A 22993-nucleotide genomic window follows, 5' to 3' on the forward strand; every position below is an offset into this window, starting at 1 on the left:
ACTTGTACTCAGACACCCAAGAAATATCTAAGTTCTAATTTAATAATTCGAAGAAACAAGTACATTCAGTGGCTCTTGAGCAGATGAGAGTAGTTTCTTTTGAGTGTTTCATCTCTCATTTTATTATGCTTAAGTACCTTTTAGCTTTGATGATTGGCTTGGCCTAAATTGACATCTGAAAAAGAAGCCTGATATCAGTGCATAAATCGGTGATAATCACCACATCATTACACAGTATCAGCTTTTGAAGAAGGAATCGTAAAGCTACTGTCTGTATTCAACATTCAGCAGAAAGCTCTTAACCCTTGTCTTTTATAAACAGACTAAAAATGCCACTTGTAAGAGACAAAAATGGCAAGCTAAAGCAAAGCTGAACTATTTGAGATGGGACTTTGATGTACACTTTGTTAGAGGTCTGCTATCCTGGAGGTCAGATAAAGGAATGTCAGTTTGTGATACAAGAATTTTCTGCCGCGATTACTACTAGATTCTTAAGTCAGAATGTTCTCAGCTGTTCTGCTGTTTTTCTGAGCTAAATAGCTCTGTCTGGAAATGGGCAGTGTGATGCTGCTCTGCATTCCTGGGGAGATCATGTTTGCATCCACATGCGTGAGCTGAGCCAGGGTTAGTGAGAAGCTGTTTGTGAATAGACCCCCCAGTTCTTAATGTATCATTGTCTAGAAGGGGCCCAAAATGTAAGGTGGTAAAGGCTTTCTGTCTTCACATGGTGTGCAGCAGGTATTTATGGCTGCCGAAAAGTATTATACGCTTATGGTTCCAATTTGAAAATGATGTTGAAGTCTTTACCCACTATTGTCCTTTTCCCTCCGCAGAACTGTTTCGTTGAGGATGTTCCCCCTTTTGCTTAAAATAATATTAATCAGTCACAGAAAACAGCCACCACTGGGATCTTCATTAGGAGCTTTATGATGCACTAATTGTTCGAAATCATAAGGCCTCAGAATATTCCTCTAGTGACCTACTAATGCACATTCTGCAGAAAATGTGAAAGCTCTTACTTTGGAAGCGTACAAGTACGTTCTCCTTTTGGAAGTACTTAGTAGTTGTCTAAATTATATGCTTTAAATTTACAACATATCTGATGTTTTTCTCTCTTGTTTGTGCAGAAAGGTATGGAAAATACATACCAAAATGCATAGATAGGCATATTCAGGGCATAAAGAAGTAGGGCTGAACACTGTGCACACAGATAGGCGAGATGTGCTGAAAAATGATGTACAATAGGTATGGTGTGGTTTTGTGTGCATATATAAACACACATGCATATGATCACCAATTCTTACGTGTACTTTTCTTATCGCTAATTATTGTCCTCCTGTGAATTTATAATACATTTCCAACTAACGTGATATTCTATATGAAATTCTATCGTGAAGTATCCAGATGAGCAAGACACTGGTTTTAACTTTGAAGCAGAATGTCAGCTGCCAACAGCAAATGCAGCAGACTGATCTGAAGGAGAAGTCATGCGTCGTGCTGCTTACTTACCGACTGCCTTTAGAGAGGCGTACTTGTTAAGCTCTTTGCCTGGGGGCTGTTGCTCATATGGGTTTGTGATCTGTCCCAGGCTGGGATATGAATGTTGATGTGCCATCTGAGGAAGGAGGGGAGAGGTTGGCATGACATTATTCATCTGTGGTGGATCTGTATTAAAGAAAATCGACAAGCATTAAGAAAAAAAAAAAAAAAAAAAATCAGTCTTAAGATTTTAACATCATTATCCAGTACACCTTGGACAGGATATGTCATGAGATCTAATGCAACAAAACATTATTTACTGCAAAGTGGGAGTCTGAGAACAGCAAACCTGTACTTCAAACAGTTAATGGCATGATTAAAGGCTGACGAGTGATTGTAGCAATAGATGCTAACTTTTGTATTAAAAAGATCTTTGAACTAAGAAATAGGTTTTCAAAACAATTGAACACCAACAAAAAGACTGAATTACTGCAGCATTAGGATACAAAGCAAAACTTGAAGTTTATTCCAAGGTAGCTTGTGCAGTTAAATAGCCAGGCTAATTTAAATTGGCTCAGGCAGGCTGCTGCATAAATGCAGTTACACTGCTTTTAATATCAGCACCAGCTTGGTTATTTGCACAGCATTATGTTGTGTTCTGTAGACATGCCCCACAGTGCAGAATGTGCAATTTTGACTCATGACTATCATTAGGTAATTTCTTCAAAGCTCACACTTTGTCCTTATGTTTTCTCCTATTCCCTGACAGTGGGTTTCCCAATGTCATACCAAGATAATGTTTTCTGTAGCAGACAAACCTTAAAGCAGGAGCTAATTAGTGTTTATGTACTATTTTATACCAGCACTCACCCCATGTCTGTTCTATAGTTGATTTGTTCCTTTGCAGTAGAGAATACAGCGTGGATACTTTCCTTTCTGAGATATTGTCATGGTTTGATCCCAGCTGTCAACTAAGCCCATGACAGCTGCACGCTCACTTCCCCCACCCCGCAAGTAGAATAGGGGAGACAATCAAGGGGGAAGGGAGAAACTTGCGGGTTGAGATAAGAACAGTTTGATAAGATAACAAAATAATAATAAATATCGATGTAAAATGAGTGACAGTGCAGTTTCTCACAAACTCTGTCCATGCTGAACAGCCAGTCCCAGAAGGGAGAGCACCCCGGTCCCGAACAGCCCATCCCAGAGAGAGCGACCAGGCAAAAGGCAGAATGGCAAAAGGCTGAACCAGCACCCAGCTCCAAACAGAGCTCCCAAACGGAACTACTGAAATAACTAGGCGGATATGTATATAGCTCCAGCTGTATACTGAGCATGACCCTAATGGTGGGGCATAGTTTGGTGACCAGCCTGGATGTCAGTCCAGGTGCTGTCCCATTATTCTCCCTCCCAGCTGCTATTTTGTACCTGCAGCTGGACAGTTGAAAAAATCCTTGGTCTCCCTGGCAACAGCCAAAATATCAGTGAGTTCTTACATTATGTACCTCCTCCAAAATACAGTCTAGCTACTCAGAATAAAGCATTAACTCTATCTCAGGGAAAAACAATGTTATCACATTATTCTCACACTAAATCCAAAACAAAAGACCTTGCTAGCTACCAAGAAGAAAAGGTTCTAACTGCATGAAGAAAATTAACCCAATTTCAATTAAACCAGCACAGATATACTGTAATTTATTAGTTATTTTTGATGTTTAATTCCAGCCTCTAAAAAGTTTGATCAGAATTGTATACTGCGCTCAATTTTCAGACCTGAGTTTCAACAGATTTCAACATGGTCAGCATATCTTTTCTGCAGAGTCTTTCTCCAGGCTGTTTATTTTGAGATATTTGGAGCTGATTGTCAACCCTAGGACCTTGTCATGGCTTCCGAAATCACAGACAAGTGCATTTTTCTCCTGCAATGAAACCATGGTGCTGAATTAGTGACAACACAGTAACCCCCCCCAGCATTGAGCACAGGCTTATGACCGTGGAGAAAACAAGTGAGGCAGTTACGGGGAAGCAGCCTTATTGTGACGGAGGGAGCGGACCAGCCTCAAGCGCCCAAGGGATCTGGCAGGAGCCAAATCTCCCTGCAGTTTGCCAAGATTCTAAGCGAATTGAGCCACGTGGTTTTCCACAGCTCATTAATGAAGCTGAGCACATGGGCAGGAGCTCTGAAGCCAGGTAACAGATTTACTGCTGGGAGAGCAAAGGAGAGCGAAGGTGGGTTTCACTTTCTTCTTGTCTATGGCCGCTGCCTGGTGCGGTCTCTGCAGAGCAGAGCAATCACATCCTCCTCCCACACACATGGAAACAGCTTCTGAGGGCACCTTGAGGCAACGCAGGAAAAATTCTAGAAGTGCTACCATCTAATAACAGGATGATTCTTCTTGCTGTTACCGGTTGTGGGTAGTAGGTAGAGCTGAATGAGAAATGATTTTCTCATAACAAAAAGAGTTTTGCAGTAAGTGGTTTTCTTTTACGAAACAAATGAAATCTGAACTTGGACTTTTTTTTGGCAAATATTGTGCCAGATTGGAAGAAACATTTTGTTAGAATTTCAAAATCATATATATATATAAATAAGTTGGCTCACTTTTAAAAGGAAAAGCATTATTTTGGATTGAAAGCCAGAAACTTTTCTATGCTAGAATTCCCAAAAAAAGTGTTGGAACACTTTTTGAATCCTTTTTGATAGGTTTACCTTGAAAGGTAAGTCAACCCTTTCACAGAAACAGCTGTTATTTTAATGAATTGCTGTTTTCTAATAAATAAAAGCTCAGTAAGTTTCCGTTCAGCTCCAGCACTAGTGGGTCTGGTGTAACTAAGCAGAGTGACTCTTCTCTTAGAGCGAGAGCAAGAAATCCTATTCCGTTCCCATTCTATCTCTAGAGTAAAGCTCAGGAAAGCCTCTTACACTAACTTAAACCATAAAATAGCTGGCCACACTTTCCAAACCATCCGTATGGACATCCAATGTCTCTCTGACGGTTGCACCTACCAGTACACTTTTGAGGAGCAATGCCAGCACAGCTCTATTTTGGTAACAGGGCAGCTCTAAAGATATGGATGGGACCTTTAATATAAGGACGGTGTCAACCTTTTATGACCACATTCACTAATTTTTTTCTGAGTAGAGCTAAATCAGCGCTTCCTAGATGCTACTACAAGAAGTTCCCTTGTGGCAATTCTTATTATTCAGTCTGTCAAACATCATGATTTCACTGGGATGGGAGTATTTGGAGCACCGGTATTTCTATGCTCACTGCCAAAGTGACTTGCAGCTGTGAAGACTTGCAAAACCAATGTAAACAAGGTGTGGTTAACCAGGATGTTTTTCTAGCTGTGTTTCTTACTTAGACCTATCATTTTTATTCAGTCATCTCTTTAAGCATAGTAAAGAAAGTTCCCCCAGAAAGGAACAGGGGAAAATTAATCAGTTCCAGGTGTTCAGTGGCAAACTCTGTTGTTACCGGGTTGCAGGGCTACTAATGTTGCTGGGGTTTGGTTCTTTGAGTGTTTATGAAGATGTAAAGAAATACGTTTTCCATTTCCAGATCACCTTTCAATTCTCTTTTGTCTTGTTAAAAGCCCAGAACTCTCCTGAATTATGAACTTCAAGCAAATTAATGAGTCATTCTTTCAGTGCTGCCCTGACTGCACAGTGCCCCTCACTCATACGCAGGTACTTACACAAGACTAAGTCATCACATGGAAGACACAGTTCAAATTACTCATTCAGTTGGCCATTTGCACAAAGTAAATTAAACAAAAGGCCAAACTCTGGCAAAGTGCATTGAACTATATTGAAGAAAGATTCTTATTTATAAAGAGACTCCCATTGGAATGGCCTCCTAGGGCCTAAAAGGAAAATCTCAGCTTGATATACATATATCTGTCTCAATCTGAATCATACTCAATTTAGTCTAACTGGCTGTAGCCGGTGAATGTTGCATTTGTTTGCAAGCCCACTAAACTGTGTGTGATCTGATTCTTTATCTTTGGGTTTCTAGAAATACACCAGCAAATGGGACGCTTGCATTGTTTTCTCCACACGTAGTTAATGTAATGATGATGGAGAAATTCACCTATATTTGGATGCTATTTGGGAAATGTTCGTGATTAAAGCTAACAATGGTGTAATGCAAATTCTGCAGCAGGCACAGTGATGAGGAGCATAAGTCTAACCACTGGGGGAGAGCAGGCTTAGCCATGAGCAACCAGGAGGTGTTAAACTGGACTGACCTCGCCTGCTCTGGGAAAGCCACATTTATAACTAAAAAAGGTATTGGCCTCAGCAGTGTTGTCTTATTCTTGTAAATACTGCTTCAGTTTCAGCCATACGGAATAAGGATTCCCTCAGGAAATAAACAAATTTGTCTACAACTACTTCACAAGATCACAACGTGAAATTTGAGATTTTTCAATTTGAGATTTTGACTTTTTTTCCTGACATTGGAAAAAAATAGTAAGCGTTAGATTTGGGGGAGTAAACCATAATCTTTTGCATTATTCAAAGTATTTTGGGATGCAAGGGCTTGGTTTCGGTTGGAAGAAAGTTTAACCAGAAAAAAAACTCTACCAGATTTAGCACTGACCTCTAGTGCCAAGTTAAATCCTTCATACTTATAAACCAGATATCTGTGATTGGCATTTGCAGATACCTGGCTTCACTGAATGGGGAGAACTTGAACCTGAGAGCTGTGGCTGTGCTGATACGTTACTGTTGGCAACCCGACACGGGTACCTTGTCCAGCACGGTGTTCCATGGAACCAGCTGCACTGTGCCACTGCCAATTTAGGGACTTATTTGTAAAAGACAGAGAATATGGACATCACAAAGAGTCAAAAAACTGTTTGTGCCACAGCTTCTAGCATGAATAGTCAGACCTGATTAGCAATGGTGATATTGTAAAAACTCTGCAATATTCCCAACCTATCTTATTTTCTGCTGAAGCGAGGAAATACGATGCCAGGCTGCTCTGCAACCTCCCAAGACTCTGAGGAGTCATTCTGGATGTAGTGTTAATGGTTTACTCTTTGTCTTGCTGCTGTAGCCCAAAAGGAAGAGTTTGAAATAGCGTGCTGAAGCTCATCACACAAAGGCTAGATGTCTGCTGGGCAGAAAATGAGACATACAGGAAAAAAGAAAACCAGAAAAAGTTCTTCAAGCTGCTGAAGAGTGCTTTTCACTGTTACCCCCTTACGAGGTCTAGGTATAGAAAAGCTTGTGGGAGGCAAATGGAACAAAAAACTAGGACTGGAAAGAAGCTGCACCAAAACCAGTTTATAGCTGGAGAAAGTGGGTTTTACATCCCAGCCACCAACAATGAGCCTTTGGAAATGGCTAAGCCTCCGCTTCTGCTCACAGTCCCAGCAGCTGATGAAGACTGATTCTTATGTTATCTGCTTGTTATCTTGACCTGTGTCTCAACCTGTGCAGTTGAAACTTGTATCCAGATGTCACAGCTAACAGCTTACTGCATTTTTCAAGTGAAAAGGCTTTTTTAGACTGTTTCCACCCCTCCCTGATTGTGAATTTTGGAGTTGCTTTCATGTGCATCATGGTGACAACAATAATGTAAATTGGTTGCTGCCATTATGCTGCACTCTATTCAATTAAGATGGTGTCACATCTAATATATGCACTTCATTCAGAAATCAGGGAATGGGCATCGCAGCAGTTATTAAATACAAATAAGAAGTCAATGTGGAAACACCTGACACACCATGGTCACAGGTTTGAATGTGGTAAGACAAAGCAAAAGCCCCCAAACTGTTGGTTTGTTTGTTTTGTTTTCTGCGCCGCTCATAGAATAAATTGTGCCGTTCACCTAGTTTTCACTTGTCAAGAAGCTGCCAGGCTCATGGGGAATACTGGGGGTTAGAGGAGGGATGCTGGCAGGTTGTAGCAATAATAAGCTTGTGCCCTGTTTGAGAGCCAACAACCTGCCAGGAACGTCCCTTCAGCTCAGCCACCGTCCTCCTGCTCCTCAGCCCTGGAGAGTGGAACCTGCTCTGCAGCCCGGCCTGGGGATTTGTTCCTCTCAGGAGCTCTGAACTCAATGATTCGGTGCTTGAAGACAGGGAATATGAAAAAACTCCATAGGCACAGAGTGGGACCTATTAGTAAATGAGCAGTTACAGCCATAAGGAAAAGAAGAAATGAGACAGGCGATGCAGTAACAAAACGGGAGAGGATGGGGGAAGGGCAGGAAAGCAGAGGAGATTTTGCTGTAAAAGCCACCTGCAGACACACATACAAAAGAAATGAGAACAAGACAGACAAAAGAAGACTGGGAAGTCAAGGGAGAAAAAAGGGAAAAATCAGAGCAAAATATAATAATAGCTGAGCATTTTCAGATACTCAGGAGAAAAAGATATGCCCTGAGCTGACTAAAATTGAAAATAACAGCTATGAAAACAGGATAGATATGAGTGATTAGAGAATACTATCTAAAATTGCTCCCCTCCCATCCCTAACTGCACTGCCACCAACGTGCATATTTGCCTCTTTGTTCTTGAGTGTATTATACTTAATTATAAGACTAGCTCATCCAACATCACAAATCCATACAATCACAATTCCTACAAGACTAACCAACAAACCGCAGGTGCTATTTCTGAAAAATCCCAGAGATGATGAAAGCTGTGAGATTTTAACAAAGCAATTCCTTTCAGACCAGTTCCTCCCTGGATAATAAGACTGTTCTCCGTTCTTGGGACTGATCCTCCTGTTGGGGTGAAACTCAAATCCTCTACACTTGCTCTTGCCTCTCTGTAGGTTGTCCCAGTGTGGTTGAACTGACCTTCCCTGAGGTTTTGTGCATGTGTGCGTTTTCCTATGCCTAGATAACTTGAGTTTTTTCTCTCTTTGTAGGTATTGTATTGCCATTGTCATTGTATTTTTATTTTGATTCTTTGCCCCTTCCTTTGAATTTGCATTGAATGTTTTGTTTTAAAGGATATTCTTACATCCAGAGCATCATTGCATGCAGGAGCATACAAGGTATGTTCTGCAACAGCTGGTACGTCAAAATCAGGCTACACACCCATTAGGTGATGCACTATTTGTGCACATATAGACATATACATAACACGTGTGGTCCTTCCAGTTTAGTGGCCACTCTCTGTCCAGTTCTAGATGTTTGACAAGAGGGTGTAAGGGCCTCAATGGTATTTATATGCAAAATTGTCTCTGAAAGGTGTGCGCTTACCCTTACACTAGGGGTTATGCCCCAAAACAGCAATCTTCTTATACCCTTTGGTTTGCATTAACTGCCCTAAATCTGCATGGTCTTGTTCTCCACATAGTGGTAAAATGGTATTTCAGCTCTTGTTAAATTAACAGCGCTCTGCAGCAACATTTTCCACAGCCTAGTACAAGCCCTAAATGGAAAAGTATTCCTATTATCTAATCTTAATTTCTTATCTTGCGATGTAACTCATTTTGTATTTTAGCAAGAACAGACGGTTGCAATCCAGCTTCTGTACCATTCATTATTTCGTATGCTTTTTTCCCACTTTTCAAATATTTCTCTCTTTTCTGAAGTAAAAAAATTCACTCCTTTCAGTCTGTCTTCATCTGACAGTCTTTCCAAGCTTTGATCATTACTGCTTCCATTTCTCTACACTTGCAGCCTTGCAATGCAGCTTGAGATGAGATTCTACCCTCAGTAACACATGGAGCAATCTTATTCTGTATATGATGGTATTGTAAGTCATCCCTATAAGTCTCTGTCCCTTATGATATGCAGACTTCTTGTTTTTTCATCAGTGATGCACAAGTCATGTGAGTAGTTGTACTTTCCCTAAATGTGACAGCTCTGAGACAATACGTATTTTTTTCATGGCAATTTACACTAGCCAGTCATCTGTTCCGTCTCTGCGCCGTATCACAGAAACGTTCTTGTAACACAGACAACCTACCCGTCTAATCACCGTCACAAAAAGGATCTGAGATGAGTGGGATGGCATTGCAACCAGAAAAAAAATGTTTCTGTTTAATGGAAGTGACAGTCTACAGTGTAAATGCCTGTCATCAAACACACTGTCTTGTGCCTTCCTCTGTCCTACCAAGCAGTTGTAGGAGTTAGTCCCGTGCTACATGCTCTACTCTTGATTCTCGGTGCTGCCGCTGAACGTGAGGGCTTCTCACATACCCAGGTCTGGTGCTGTGTGTTTTCTGTTCGCTGCCTACGTGATTAACGCCGTGGTCTGGTGTTATCTTCCATGGTAGAGATTGCGTGGCATTTCACATACAGATACCCTCAGCGGCTTTCTGAGGGGAAGCTTTTTTCCCCCAAATAGAAAACTGCTGGACACGGGAGCATCTTCAGTTCCACTGCCAGATTGAACAAGGTATTGAACTCTTGAGCGGTGGCGTGGGCTGTGCTGGCAGCGGGGAGCAGGGTCAGCCAAGCGACCCCCTGCCGCAGTGCTGATGGACCAGCAGGGCTCACAGTGCTGGCTACATCGACATTCCTGCTGGTGCAAGTTGAAAATTGGCGAGAGAGAGGATGGCATAACAGCTCTTAGCACCTCGTTGATCTAATTTGAGACACTGATGAACAAGGTTATTGAGTTCATCCTGTGGATGCGGTCTTGATGAGAAAGCATTACGGTAGGGAGATTCAGGAGCTGACGTTCAGAGACAACGTCACTCATCTGGACACGGGAAAGAAGGTCACAAAACGCACAGCGCCCTGCCCTTGGTGCGCGGCGTAGGAGGAGCGGAGTCTCCTGGCAGGAGAGGCGAACGGCAGAGACCTCAGAGCTGGGTGCTCAGGGTGCTGGTGCTGCTCAAACACACGCCGGGGCCTCTTTTTGAAGGGCAAAATTCCCAAGTTTCTCCCAGTGCAGTGGGATTCCGTGCTGCTGTCAGATGAAGGCAATGCTATCTACACACCCTTGGAAACAGATGGACTCTTCATTCTCAATATTCTGTCTGAAGTGCAGATGAGGACAGCACTAATTTTACAATATAAATCATCCCCCTCCACCCCTTTAATTTTCTGTCTACATCCTTCAGGCACTTACCTATGTGAAAGTCAGAGATGATATTTCTTCGAATAAGGATTTAGGGGGGGAGGTGTGAAACACAAAAGAAGGGAAATGAGTAGCAGTATGACCAAAGAGGGGTGGTGCTCCGCGGCCATCTGATCCCGGCAGGGAAGTGCACACACTGCTCCTGGAAAAGGGCCTTTTTCTTACTGAATGTGCTGCTGCCGCCTCATGTTTAAATCTGTGGGCATTATTTAAATATATAAGAACCTTATGCCTGTGAGCTCTTCTGAACTCTGTGTGGACAGGTTACGAAAGGGGAAGGAGACAAGTGTGTGTTTGTGTATCAGTTAAATCAAGAGTGGGTGACTGAAGTTTCCAGTCTCTGGTGCTGTGAGGGGCTGAGTTCTCTGGGGTTGCAGTGGGTTCGGAGATAGGCCCTTAAATCGTGTTTCAGGTTTGGCCTCCACGTTGCTGGTTGTGGTCCAAGTGTGTAGGAGCAGAATTCTGTGCGGTCACTGTTTCCCTGCCATGGGGGGTGGCAGTGGGACATCGGCAGCCGTGGGACTGCACTGCCTGCGCGCCCCTGGCTTCTGCTTCTCATTTCCCTTGGGCTCAGTGCTGTATCGTCGCGCTCAACACACCTCTAATATTTTCTGGGCTTTCGCTTTGCAGAAGTCTTACAGTTTGAGGTTGGTTTTCCACGTAGACTTTTATTACGTGACACCGTATCTCCTTTTATGAAGGTTATTTTTGTGTCCTCTGAAGGTTTGCGTTTCCTTCATAATTACTCACAACCTGACAGATTTATAATCCTCTGATAGGATTTGTGACATTGTAATCTTCTTGAGAGCAACCCATTGTGGCTTCACAAACGGGGGATTATAACCTTTAAGAAGGCAATAAGCAGATGAACTCTGGAGATATGAAGACCTTGCTTCCCTATCAGCTTCCAGCGCGCGAGTAGTGGGAGGGCAGGGAGCGGTGCTGTGTTCTCGCTCCCACCCACGGTTCTGGTTTTCTTCATCTTCTTTTGCCTCAAGTAGCAGAGTTGAGAATTTAATTAAACCCACCAGTTATACACACTTGGAGCACTGCAAATATCCTTAGCTATGCAAATTAGGAAAAGATGCATCCAGCAAATTTGACTTACACAACAGAAGTTTTTTTGCCCGGAAGATTGTAATTTACTCTTTCCCATAAGGTATTGTTTTACAAATCAAATACTTCTGTGCCTTTTCACAGAGATGAAGAGAGTCTGCTAAGATGTACTAGCCACCTCAGATTATGTGTTTTGCCCGTTTTGTCATTCTGTCAAATTACTTGTATTCCAACATTTTTACCTAATGGGAATGTGTCTGTCATTATAATATTTATTCTAAGTGTTTGTATGCCTTACTTGTTTATTGTTTTCTCTTACCATAATGGTTATTGGTGACCAATAAGTATAAATTTTTATACAGCTTGAATGGATTAAAAATTCCCTTACTTCAAGCATTCTACTAGTTTGTGTATTAGCTGTCCCAATATACCAACTATTTAGAAGGAGAAGACTAGGCAGTATAAAAACTATAAAAACAAGATGTTACCAACTTTGTGTCTTTGTTATTTGCCGTTAAGTCTAAACCGTAACTTGGTGGTCCCCTGCCTACAGCTGTGGGTAACACTTGCCTGGAGGATTCTCGCATTTTTCACAGGCAAAGGTAACTGAAGAGTTAACATTTCAGGCAGAGGTAGAGTTAAAATTGGAAGGAAGTTGTTCCCCTTCAGTCAGCAAAGGCAGAGGACAATTTCACTAGCTAATCATCCAGCTAATGTGGGCTTTGAGAAGTATTTTACTTGAATATGTATTCTCCCTGAGCATATTCTTTCCTGAAATACCTGGCCCAGCAATGGAGAACCAGTGTGCTTTTTACTTTCTGGCATAATTTAGTTTATTCCTTTAGAGTCTCTCTAGAGATAAAAATATATCAGCGTGCTACAGTGAAGCTGTAATATCCAGTTATGGATCTCTTCTTTCCTGATCCACATGCGCAAGTCTTATTAATGTCAGTGCCATTTTTGGTTTGTTAGTTTGTGTTAAGCAAACAAAAACTCAGAGAAAGAACTCAGAAGGTTGGTGAAGAATTAGAGTTATGTGTTTGGAGAAAGAGCCATAATTCGTTATCTTTTAGAACAGTGGAGAACAGAATTCACTGATTATGGAGTAGGATGCGTGTTATCTTGTTGCATAGAATCACAGAAAATACAAATGACTGGCTTTTCAAAAGATCACCTCATTTATCCTGTACCCCTCTGAGGAAAGATTACCTATACTCTTGGCAGATATTAATCATGTTTTTAAAAAGCCTCCAGTGAGGGCCTACCTGCACAGTCCGGTCTAGTCCTAATGCCCTTCTAGTGGTGTCCTCACCATTGGAGAACTTGCCCTATTACCTGTTTTACATCACCTTTAAAGCGGGTGAAGTTCCCTAGTTGTCTTATTCTCCAAGGACAGGAGGAACAGATGATTACTGTCCCTCGGGCTGCAGCACCTTCTGTGTTTTGAAGTCTCTGTGCTACAGAATAGGAATGCTTTCAGGCTTCTCATACAGAACGATTAGAGGTCTCAGAAATCCAGCCTTTCTGAACACGTCTTTCTTGAGGTCTGGCATCTCAAGTCGTTTCATATTTCTCATCTCTTGTGGGATCTCTACTTATTTATGCACCCCGGCATACCATTTCTTCTCTGGCATCAGCATGGTGGCATTGATCCATTCCTGCCTTCGATCCCCTAAAGCCCAGACATCCTTTTATGTCAGACTGCTCTTTACCATCTCATTCCTATCCTGTGTTTGTTTACGTGATTATTCTTATACATAGAACCTTGCATCTCATTTAGTAGGGATGCACCTTATTTTTTCCACACCGTTTTCCCAGCTTCGTAGGATCTTTTGAATTCTAATTCTGTCCTTCAAGGCCTTTGAAATCCCTTCCAGCTTGGTGTTGTCTGCAAATTTAATAAGTGCCTGTATGCTCTGTCCCCTCCTCCTCCTCATTAATGAAAGTATTGCACAATATTGGAGACAGAATAAACCCCTGCAGAACTCTCTTCGATGTATCCTTCCATTTCAAAAAAATTCGAATCATTGGGGACTATTCTTGGAATGCAGTTTTCAGACCATTTTGCACCTATCTTCTAGAAACAGCTTCTGAAAGCCTATTAAAAATCAAGATTTATTATATCTACAGCTTTCCCCCATCCAAAGGGATGTCACGCAAAGAAATTGCTTAGTGATAGGGAAGTCTCTTTTCCCTGGGTATCCTGTGGCAGAGACTCAGGCAGTGATTCCAGATATTCTTCTTAAATAAGTATTTGCGAGATACAGTGTAGTGCAGCTCAAAGTGGGTGCATCCTGAAGAGGGACCCTCAGCAAAACAGAAACTTGGGACAGTTATACCCCCACAATCCACCCCTGCCCCACGTCACTCCGGGCCAACTGCAAAATTAGGGTCTGGGGTCTCCCCATTCTTCATTGACCTGTTGTGGCAGGACAAGGTGTGATGGTTTTAAACTAAAGGAGGGAGATTCAGGCCGGAGAAAAGGAAATTGTTGGCCCTGAGGGTGGTGAGAGCCTGGCCCAGGTTGGCCAGAGAGGTGGTGGCTGAACCATCCCTGGAGACATCCCAGGCCAGGCTGGACGGGGCTCTGAGCAACCTGAGCTGGTGCAGATGTCCCTGCTCATGGCAGGGGGGCACTGGGGGAGCTGGGGAGGGCCCCTCAACACAAACCGTTCCGTGATTCTATGATTTTCATCAGGCTGGCCATCAATCAAAGTCCTGACCTTCAGTTGCTGGTTTGCACCTGCAGCTGCAAAAAAATAAGTTCATGGCAAAGCAAAACGTTCTTCTGTTTCATCTTCTATTAGATGCTGTTCTGTTCATTTGCTTATCTCCAGGGATGCAGCTCCCCTTCTCTAGTAGCAGAAACCACTCTGAGGCCCTTTTTTTCTGAAGGAAGCAGAAAGTTCAAAAGTTCTCAGCTTGCAGAAGTTACACTGAGCAAACATACTTAGGCTAAGGGAATTCTGTATAAGCAGTTTCTGTACAAGTTCTATAAGAAGCTGTATGCCAAATAATTCAATGAGCTAAGGCAATCTGTTCCCTAACATTAGGTTTAGCTCCATTTGATCTTGACAAAATTTTATTAGTTGTTATTCATGATCATGTTTTGACTAGATGCTCCAAGAATTGCCGATTTTTATTCCTTTCTCTATTCCCTTCCCTGTCCCTTAATTCATGAATTAAATTAAGTTATTTTAATTGTGTTCTTTCGCCTCTTTTAAGGCTTGAGAGTGCCCCTTTTTTTTATAGTTTTACAGAACTTCATGCATTGGGTGAGCGCTAAATGATCATGGCACTTAGAGGACTCGAGTCCTTTCTCCAGGTGTGCAGGATGAATCCTTCAGGGCCGTCAAGTAGAAACATGGTATAATTCCTCCAAGTGCCCTTGAAACCTGCCCTTCCTGTCCTCAGGTGTGACCCCTCCCTTTTCTGATGCTAATTTGGGTTTGTTTCTTGAATTTATTGCCTTTTCTAGTGAATACTGAGACACTGTCTTCTGAAAGGGACAACTGAGTTATTTGACTCTTTAGATGTTAGCATTTCATAACTAAAAATTAAGCAAAAATGAAGTATTTTTGACCCCTGTATATGGTTCTCTTTTAATCAACACAAAGCCTTACATAAATGAGTATTTATAAGAGCCACAGTAACTTGGATTGGCCCTTTATGTAGTTTAACATTTAGCTGCTTAGTTATGATGTATTCCACGTTGTTATTTCGATAATTGTTGGATTCCAATTATTTTCTGTTTAGATAATGCTGTTTTATCCAAATATATGCACAAGAGTTTCAGGGGAAGAAATCAGGTGAGACAGAAGATCAGACAAATAGCTTCTTTTGAAAAGAAAGTGCTATCTTTGGGGGGGAAATGGCATGTTCTCAACTTTGCTCTTATTTTTAGCCCACCTCATTTGATTTAGGCCTCTGAAGTGAAACTTGAAATATAATAATGCAAGCAAAGTAGATTAAGGATATCTTATAAGAGTAAATATAAAGCTGATAAGTGTCCAACTGATTTTCTTTAAAGTAAATTACTTCTAACCTTGCAGCCGAGAAAAGAGGTTATCGCAGTACCTTGCAGATAGGTCTGACTGGAAGCTTTATATCGTGTTTACAGAGCTTGACATTCTCCCCAGAAAGCAAACGTGCTTGAACCCACTCTGGTTTGAGAAGAGGCACGAGTTGGCAGCTTATAGGGTTCACTGCTCTTTTTAGCCCAGGCATTGGGACAAGCGTGTGGCAGAATCCGAGGTTGTAACTCATGCTACATCCTTGGCACTGGCCCCAAACCGCTTACTTGGTTGTAACTTTTCTCATTACTCACAAATATTTCCTAGCGCAGCTACCGATGACACAGCAGCAAGAGGTGAAATAACTGTTTGTTTCATGCTTAGGCACTGGAGACAAGAAGAAAGAGAAAATGGAAAAATAGACTTTAAAAAACACTTTCCTTTTTGCACTTGAAGTTGTGAATTTCAGAACCTAACCTGAGAAACAGGGAAGAATATCTGTCCATTTTTTTCCTGCAATTATCCCCCAGGTATTTACTAGGGGAAGGGACTTACTCCTAGGTTCTTTATTTGATTTAAAATTGCAGTTTGATGAGGAAATGAACATCGTATTACCAGGTGCCATTTAATGTTAGTATTCTAAATAATCTGAAGGATCATTCAAAGGTCTACTAAGGTACTTCCTCCATCCTCCCATTATTTGATCCTCTCTACTGATGAAGTGCATACTGACCTATTGAAGGAAGTACCAAGTAGATTTGAGAGTGGAGGAAAGGTAGGAAAGAAAACCTCTCCATAATTAGGACATAATTAGGCAATCCTGTATCAACAGGAACGTTATTTCCCTTTTTACCATTTCAGTAATGTTCCCATTTCATTTTGAACCTTTAGACTTAAAAGGCAACTCCGATAGCTGCTGTCTCAACCCCCGTGTTATTTTAAGAACGTCTTCTGTGTAATTTCTGTGATCAATAACGTCCATGCACATACACTGACGTGCAGAATAAAGATGACCTAGTTCTATTTTTGCATTTTAACGGCCTTTTGTAGAGTGGTAACTCTGCTGTTAAAGGGACAATGATGAACATATCTTTCAATAAATGAGAAAATCCTATTGCTTTGAAGAAGGAAATTTCGACGGCTTTTAAAAGACCTCAGCCACCTGAGCAGAGGTTGAGATTATCCATCCTATTACAACCTTTTTGCCAAAATGCAAATATTTTCTTCTAAATAGTCTTTACTGGAAGCAGTTATCAAAATAACTGCAGTAGGTCAGGCACTGGTCGCTCTCTTCCTCTGAGAATAAGGCATAATGGGCTATGTTATCACCGGCAAGCTCCTTGGTCAAGAATGCTCCTCAAGATACGCAGCTGATGTGAAGGGACAGCTGGAAAAATCCTCCAGCTGTGCAGAGGTGGGAATCAGGATGGATCTGCCATGCCAGAGGTAAACTTGAGACCTTCAGTTCCTCCTGCCAGAGAGTTGTACTGTCTGGCCAGGTTTCTCTCAGAGCCTTTTCTGGTTTTATTGCTTATTTCTGTTCTACATTATCCTGAGTTAGACCTTTTTCTGTCTTCCTCCTCCCTGTAATCTCTTTGGGGAATGACCGCTTGGCTGTGTGGCATCTTCAGCCGTGTCTTCTCTTTGAGTTTAGAGCTGTCTGGGTCACATTGCAATGAAACACATTTGCACTGCAGGTGTCTGCACTGTGCCAGAGAGGCAGGATTAGGGTATGGATCCATGAAAACATCTCCAGCCTGACTCTTTGGTCTCTACCTTGCGTGTGGACAGCCAAGATACGTGGCCCTGGAGCCATCCTCATCTCCTCTCTGTCCCGGTGCCCAGACCATCGTGGTGCTGGGTGAGGTCTCTGCCGGGCTCTGGCCCAGGCAGGGGGACGCTGGCTCCAGAGCAGCCGCTGGCACCACCACCAGCGCCGAGTCCTGGGCTTGCGAGGGGCGGCACAGCCAGAGGAACCTCCGCAGTTCCTTTGGACGCGTAGCCGTAGCTAAAAAGGCAAGACAGAGAGAAAACAGTGTCTGCAGTCCTGTCCTCATCCTGCTGGCTGATCCGGGGGCTGCTGCTCCCCGTGCCTCGGAACAGGTTACACGCACCACTCACCTCACCCCAGCTCTCTCCACCCCTGAAGGCGTATGGAGCCTTTACATCCTGGCTGCCTATGCCGCCCATGCTGGAAAGGAGGGAGGAGAGGCCTTCTGGGTCCTCATTCCATCCCAAATGTTCTATCTTGCTCCTTTTCATGGCTGTGTTTAAGGAGACTACTACAGCAGGAGGAAGATATGTGGTTGTCTCTACATACCGCACAGGTTACTCCTCCTCCTCTTGGAAGGTAAAAAATACCTGTACCAGGACTTTTTGGTTCTGCAGAAGAACGACGATGCCAAGCTAGCCTGAAGCTGCAGGAACGGGAGTGCTTCCACTGGCGTAGTTGTGTCCAGAATGGTCCACCAGACACATTACCCAGCCACTTGCTTTCCTCCTGTCTTCTCACTTTCACGTTTCTGGTTTGAGAAGACAAAGTTACAGGGACCTGCCACCCTTCTGTGGCGTAACGACAAGAAAAACAGAGGAAGATGATGGTTCCCTTCTAATTGCTGCTAAGTTGATTTAAAATAAAAGGTGTCCAGCTCGTATGATTATAATATAAATTCCCACAGTGTGAGTCTACAGCAAAGAAACTGGCCTCCATAAACTACTTGTTGGACAGTTTCTTTTATTTTCTTTGGAATTTAGAAAAAATATGATTAATTAATGAAGTCTCTCAGCTCCTAGATTATTCCTTTTGTGGACTCTGTTTGCTTACTATTTATTCTTCTGTCTTACTTATTACAAATTGGTGCATTGTATAATTTGTAAGTGGAGGCAAAAGTATAAAAATTTAGACCTGGTATGTTGAAAACTCTCTTAATCTAGGCGAGGTTTTGATCAGTGCTCAGGCTAGCCTTTACTTTGCTCCCAGTGAAACCGAGACTTTTCAAGAATAGCAGACTCAGGCAAATTTAGAACATTTCCGAAGCTCTGTCTGCACATATTATATGAACACCTACTTTAATGGAGTTAGGCCAATATTTAGAGACTGAATTGCAGTAATTCAGCATATCTTCTCTAGTGATACCTCATCACTCTTTAATTTACAACCACGGTGCTGATGAATTAGATTCACAGAACCTTTTATATCGTGAACACAGGGCAGATGTCGGTGCATTTACCTGCCCTCGGCATGGCCCGCGGGCCCCAACCTCGCGTGGGAGCTCCGCACCTCCCTGAGAACCTCTCACCCCATTCATCGCTTTTGACCTTCCTCATGACACCAACTGCTTCTTAGTTTGTCTTGCAGAGCTGTGTTTCGTAATGTGGTCACTGGAAAGGGACTGAGATCGACAACCCTTTTCACAAAAGCCACTGGATAAAAATGAGTTGTTAAATTAATTCTCAGTCCCATACAAATGAGCATGGGTTATGTTTGCACGGATGCCTTGGAGATGGGGTGGTTGTTACCCCATGACAGTTCCCTGAGCTCTGGTCCTGTCTTTCATTAAACCATAGGAACGTTAGTTTGAGTCTGGTATATAACCGCTCTCACCGGGATCTGTGTTCATGCAGTATTATCTTTCCTAAATGAGGCAATGGACCGATGACTGACATTTCTGACTGAAGGATTTTACTTTGTTTGTTTAGTTACAATCCGAATGAAAAGCTATTGTCTCGCAGTCCTTTACCTTTCAGCGGGGTAAGTTGGACAGGTTTACTGAATGCGAGAAACTTTTCAAAACTGGACCTTTTCTCTCTTGATAAATTGATAATTGAAGAGAAATACAGGGTCTTGGGTTTCAATAATTTGTTGCAGTGCCACTCCTCAAATGTAAATTCCTTTAAGAGCCATGATTAGCTGATAGAAAATGATGACTGGGGACTGGGACAGGTTAGAAAATGATGACTGGGGACTGGGACAGGTTATTTAGCGATAATGCTAATTAATAGTGCTGTTGAAGTCAAGTGCCTCTTGGCGAGGGAACAAGCCCAGGACAGATTTTGAGTGCGTGCCCAGTGCTACCTGCCTAAAGGGAAATGTGTCAGAAGGTAGGCTGAATAGGGGAGATAATTTATGTCCCTTTAGAATGTGACCTTTTCTGTCATTTCTCTCTCCTTATTAGCTGGACTGCCGTCATCCACTGGTCTTTCACAGTGCAGTTCTTCCTCTCAAAAATAAAGTACAGGCCCAAAAGAAAAACCGATTCTTCTATTCTCAGGCATTTCTAGTTATAACCTATTACTCTGCATACACTATTTTAAATGAATTGCAGAATGCCTCTGTAGCTTTCTCAGAATGTCTTCCAAGAACAAGGCTGTGTGGACTCCTGCCAGGCACACACACGTAGAATTTCTGTGCTGTCCTTCTCTTTTCCTGTGGGTACCAACACTGTTTTGGCAACAGCCTTCCTGTATTTCCTCCAGTCGCATCTTGCTCTAAATCTCGTAGAAGCCAAAGCTTCAACCTTCTCTGCCTTAAGCGTCGCATCCAGCCAGGCGCCGAGGGCCCCAGTTTGCTGTGCGTTTTCATTTACGACGGCTGAAATGAGGAGTCCTCGGTGGGTCCCCGGAGCCAGGCGTGGGGCCAGGGGTCCGTCCCCGGGGCTGTCACCTGCCCGCAAGGCTTTGCTCCAAAGCGAGAAGCTTCCTGTCTGAAGCAATGAACTCTTTCAATGCTACGTAGATTATTATGAAAACTTTCCTGTGCAATCTTCTTGTTATGTATTTATTCCTAATGTGTTAAGGATTTTCCAGGCAGCAAAAGGCACAGTCCCTGCCCGCGGGGAGCCTGCGGGATGCTCTGAACTTCCTCTGTGACCAAGGACTCTGTCCTTGCATTAATTCTGTCAGAACTATTGCTTCTCGCAGCGTGTTACTGTAAATAATCTCTTTGTACAATAATGGATCATTACTCAAACTTCCCACAGAAACTCAATATGCTGTAAATGTGTTTCCCTTTGTCTTTATTATGTTTTACCTCCAACTTTAATCAATGCTACTTCAGGAAAATTCTCTCTCGATTATGTATTTACAGCCAGAAATACTGTGGTTAATTGTTCCTTTCCAGCATAATTAAAGATAAATCACCTAGCAGTCATTTAATCTTCCCTTCTGTATATTAATTGTGGATTTTTGGACTATGTTCTAATCTTTTATGTAATATTTCTATGACCTATTAAACAACTGTCATGTTTGACCCAAGGGTGATTCTTGCTGATAGTTGCACTGATCCCTTTGCTGGACTGGCAAAGTAACTTTCCTCTCTTTCTCTTTCTTTCCAAGGAGAAAACAGGTAGACCTGTAGTTAAGCAGTAGTAGTGGGCTCGGAGTCCAGTGCCTCGGTTCCTGCCCACACCACAACGGCCTCGGGAACTCACGGGGAAGGCACCTGAAGACTGGCAGTGTGAACAGCGTATCTAGTATATTGTTTGGAAACACTTAATATACTCCTGCCAGTCCTTTTTGCATTTGCAGATGGAGAATTATTATAATACAACTTTTTTTCATCTTGATTAACTGGCCTATACAGACTTAAGGGCAGCTAGCGTTGCTCGATGCACTGGCCTGGCGGAATGGACTCGCGTATGGTTAGAAAACTAGATGTTATCATGAGGCAGCTTAGTAGGACTGTTTCTGCTTTCAATAGGAAAAAGAGGTTGAAATGTATGATGGTATCCTACAGCCTTGTTTTGTCAATTAGTTAGAACTTCTGCTCGTCACGCACAGAAAGTACATGGACAAGTAACGCCCCCATTTGATTTTAGCAGCAAGATCTTTTTTGTTAAATTCCTTATCTGGGAGAATCACACACATCCACAGAGAACCGCTGATGGTTTGTTATATCCTCTAGTGCTTAGGTGAATTCATGTCAACAAACCCCAAAGAAATGAAAAATACCTTTGAAACAGAGTTTGCTTTTCGTTAATACTGGTTGTCCTTGCAATTTGGAGTAAGCAACTGAATATTAAAAGTAGAGAACGTTGTATAGACAGAAAAGCATAGGGCATCAGAACAGCTTTTGTTCTGAATACTCCATCTGATTTACACTGGGATTACTAAATGTTGATTAATCCTAAATCTTGCAGAAGACTGTGGGAAAAAAATATTATGTACTTATACACTGGACATATTTCATTGAATGTTATGGATATTAAAGTTGCAATAGCCGTGAAGAACCTGGAAAATAGAAATAAGTCCAGCTTCTCCCCATATTTTTATTAGGGTTTTTAAAAAATGTTTGCAAAGGAGGAAACTTAGAAAAGAATTCAAAGAAAAATTCTGTGGTTTGCCTGCAATGAGGGTAAGATGGAGAAATCTGTTCAACTCTGTCCCATGGATAAACACCACAACACTGCCTCTGCATGTGTCAACAGTTACCCCATTTATTGAAATAAATTGCAAGGTCTATCACTCTTCAGACAGATCCAGAACGCAGATAAAGATGTGCCTAACTGCCAATTATAAATCTATTTGGCCTTGGCAGGACTGAAAAATTTAATAGGACTTTTCTGTCTCTTCTCTTTGAAATTCAATAAGAAAAGAATAAAGATTGTTCTGTTATGCTTTATTTTTATTTTTTCCTCATGGGTGGATGACCGCCCTTTGCTTAGCTATTCCTTTTTGCAAAATAGTAGAGGCACGAAGGGCATTTCTGTAATTCATTATACATGCCTCAGTCCACTTGACTAGAGATTGGTGAAAGAACTTAACCTTTATTTATGATAAAGAGAATATAAGTGGGGGACGATTTTGATGTTGTAGGCACTCTGTCTTGTAGATGTATATGAGTATCTCTTTGGTTTGGATTGTTACCTGTTGTCACTTCCTAGCCAGGTTAGTCCTTGCTCATATTGATACCTGGGCTTCCTACTGTGCATTTAAAACAAAGGCTTGTGAGATTTGCTCAGCTAAGACAGCACCACTTAAGCCCAAAGCTGAGAAAGAGGCAATGAAGTAAACACTATTTTTCAGAAGTTTTTTGTTGTGGGTTTTGTTTTTTTTTTTTTGCAAGTGGTCTATGCATACTGTGCGTCAGGATATTAAAACACAAGGCTTTGCTATGGAGCAAAGGTGAAAACAGGTGCTGCGGTTTGTAACGAGTGAGTTATCCTGCTGGCAGCAAGGTTGCTGACTTTTTGTTCATTTTATACCTGTCTGCTCAGGGATCCATCGCTCAGCCACTGATGTCGCCTAGTGAATAACAGGATAACACAAACACTATAAAGCGGCGGGGAACGGAAAGCAGTATTTTTGCATTTTAAACCTGAACCTGTAAAACCTGAGCTCAGTGCAGTACCTCTGGGTGCAGGTATCAGCAGGCACAGCCCAGCACCGGGCCC

General features: G+C 42.3%; 1 protein-coding gene across 1 annotated transcript in view; it reads right to left on the reverse strand.

Moving 5' to 3' along the window:
* SHISA9 (shisa family member 9) overlaps positions 1-22993 on the reverse strand; it is a 180665-nt gene that overhangs the window by 18474 nt on the left and 139198 nt on the right. Inside the window, exon 3 of the mRNA XM_065645067.1 lies at positions 1510-1665. Within this exon, the coding sequence (XP_065501139.1) occupies positions 1510-1665 (156 nt within the window). The remainder of the gene's footprint in view (positions 1-1509; positions 1666-22993) is intronic.

This window comes from Caloenas nicobarica, chromosome 14 (assembly GCF_036013445.1).
Source record: "Caloenas nicobarica isolate bCalNic1 chromosome 14, bCalNic1.hap1, whole genome shotgun sequence".
Classification (NCBI taxonomy): domain Eukaryota; kingdom Metazoa; phylum Chordata; class Aves; order Columbiformes; family Columbidae; genus Caloenas; species Caloenas nicobarica.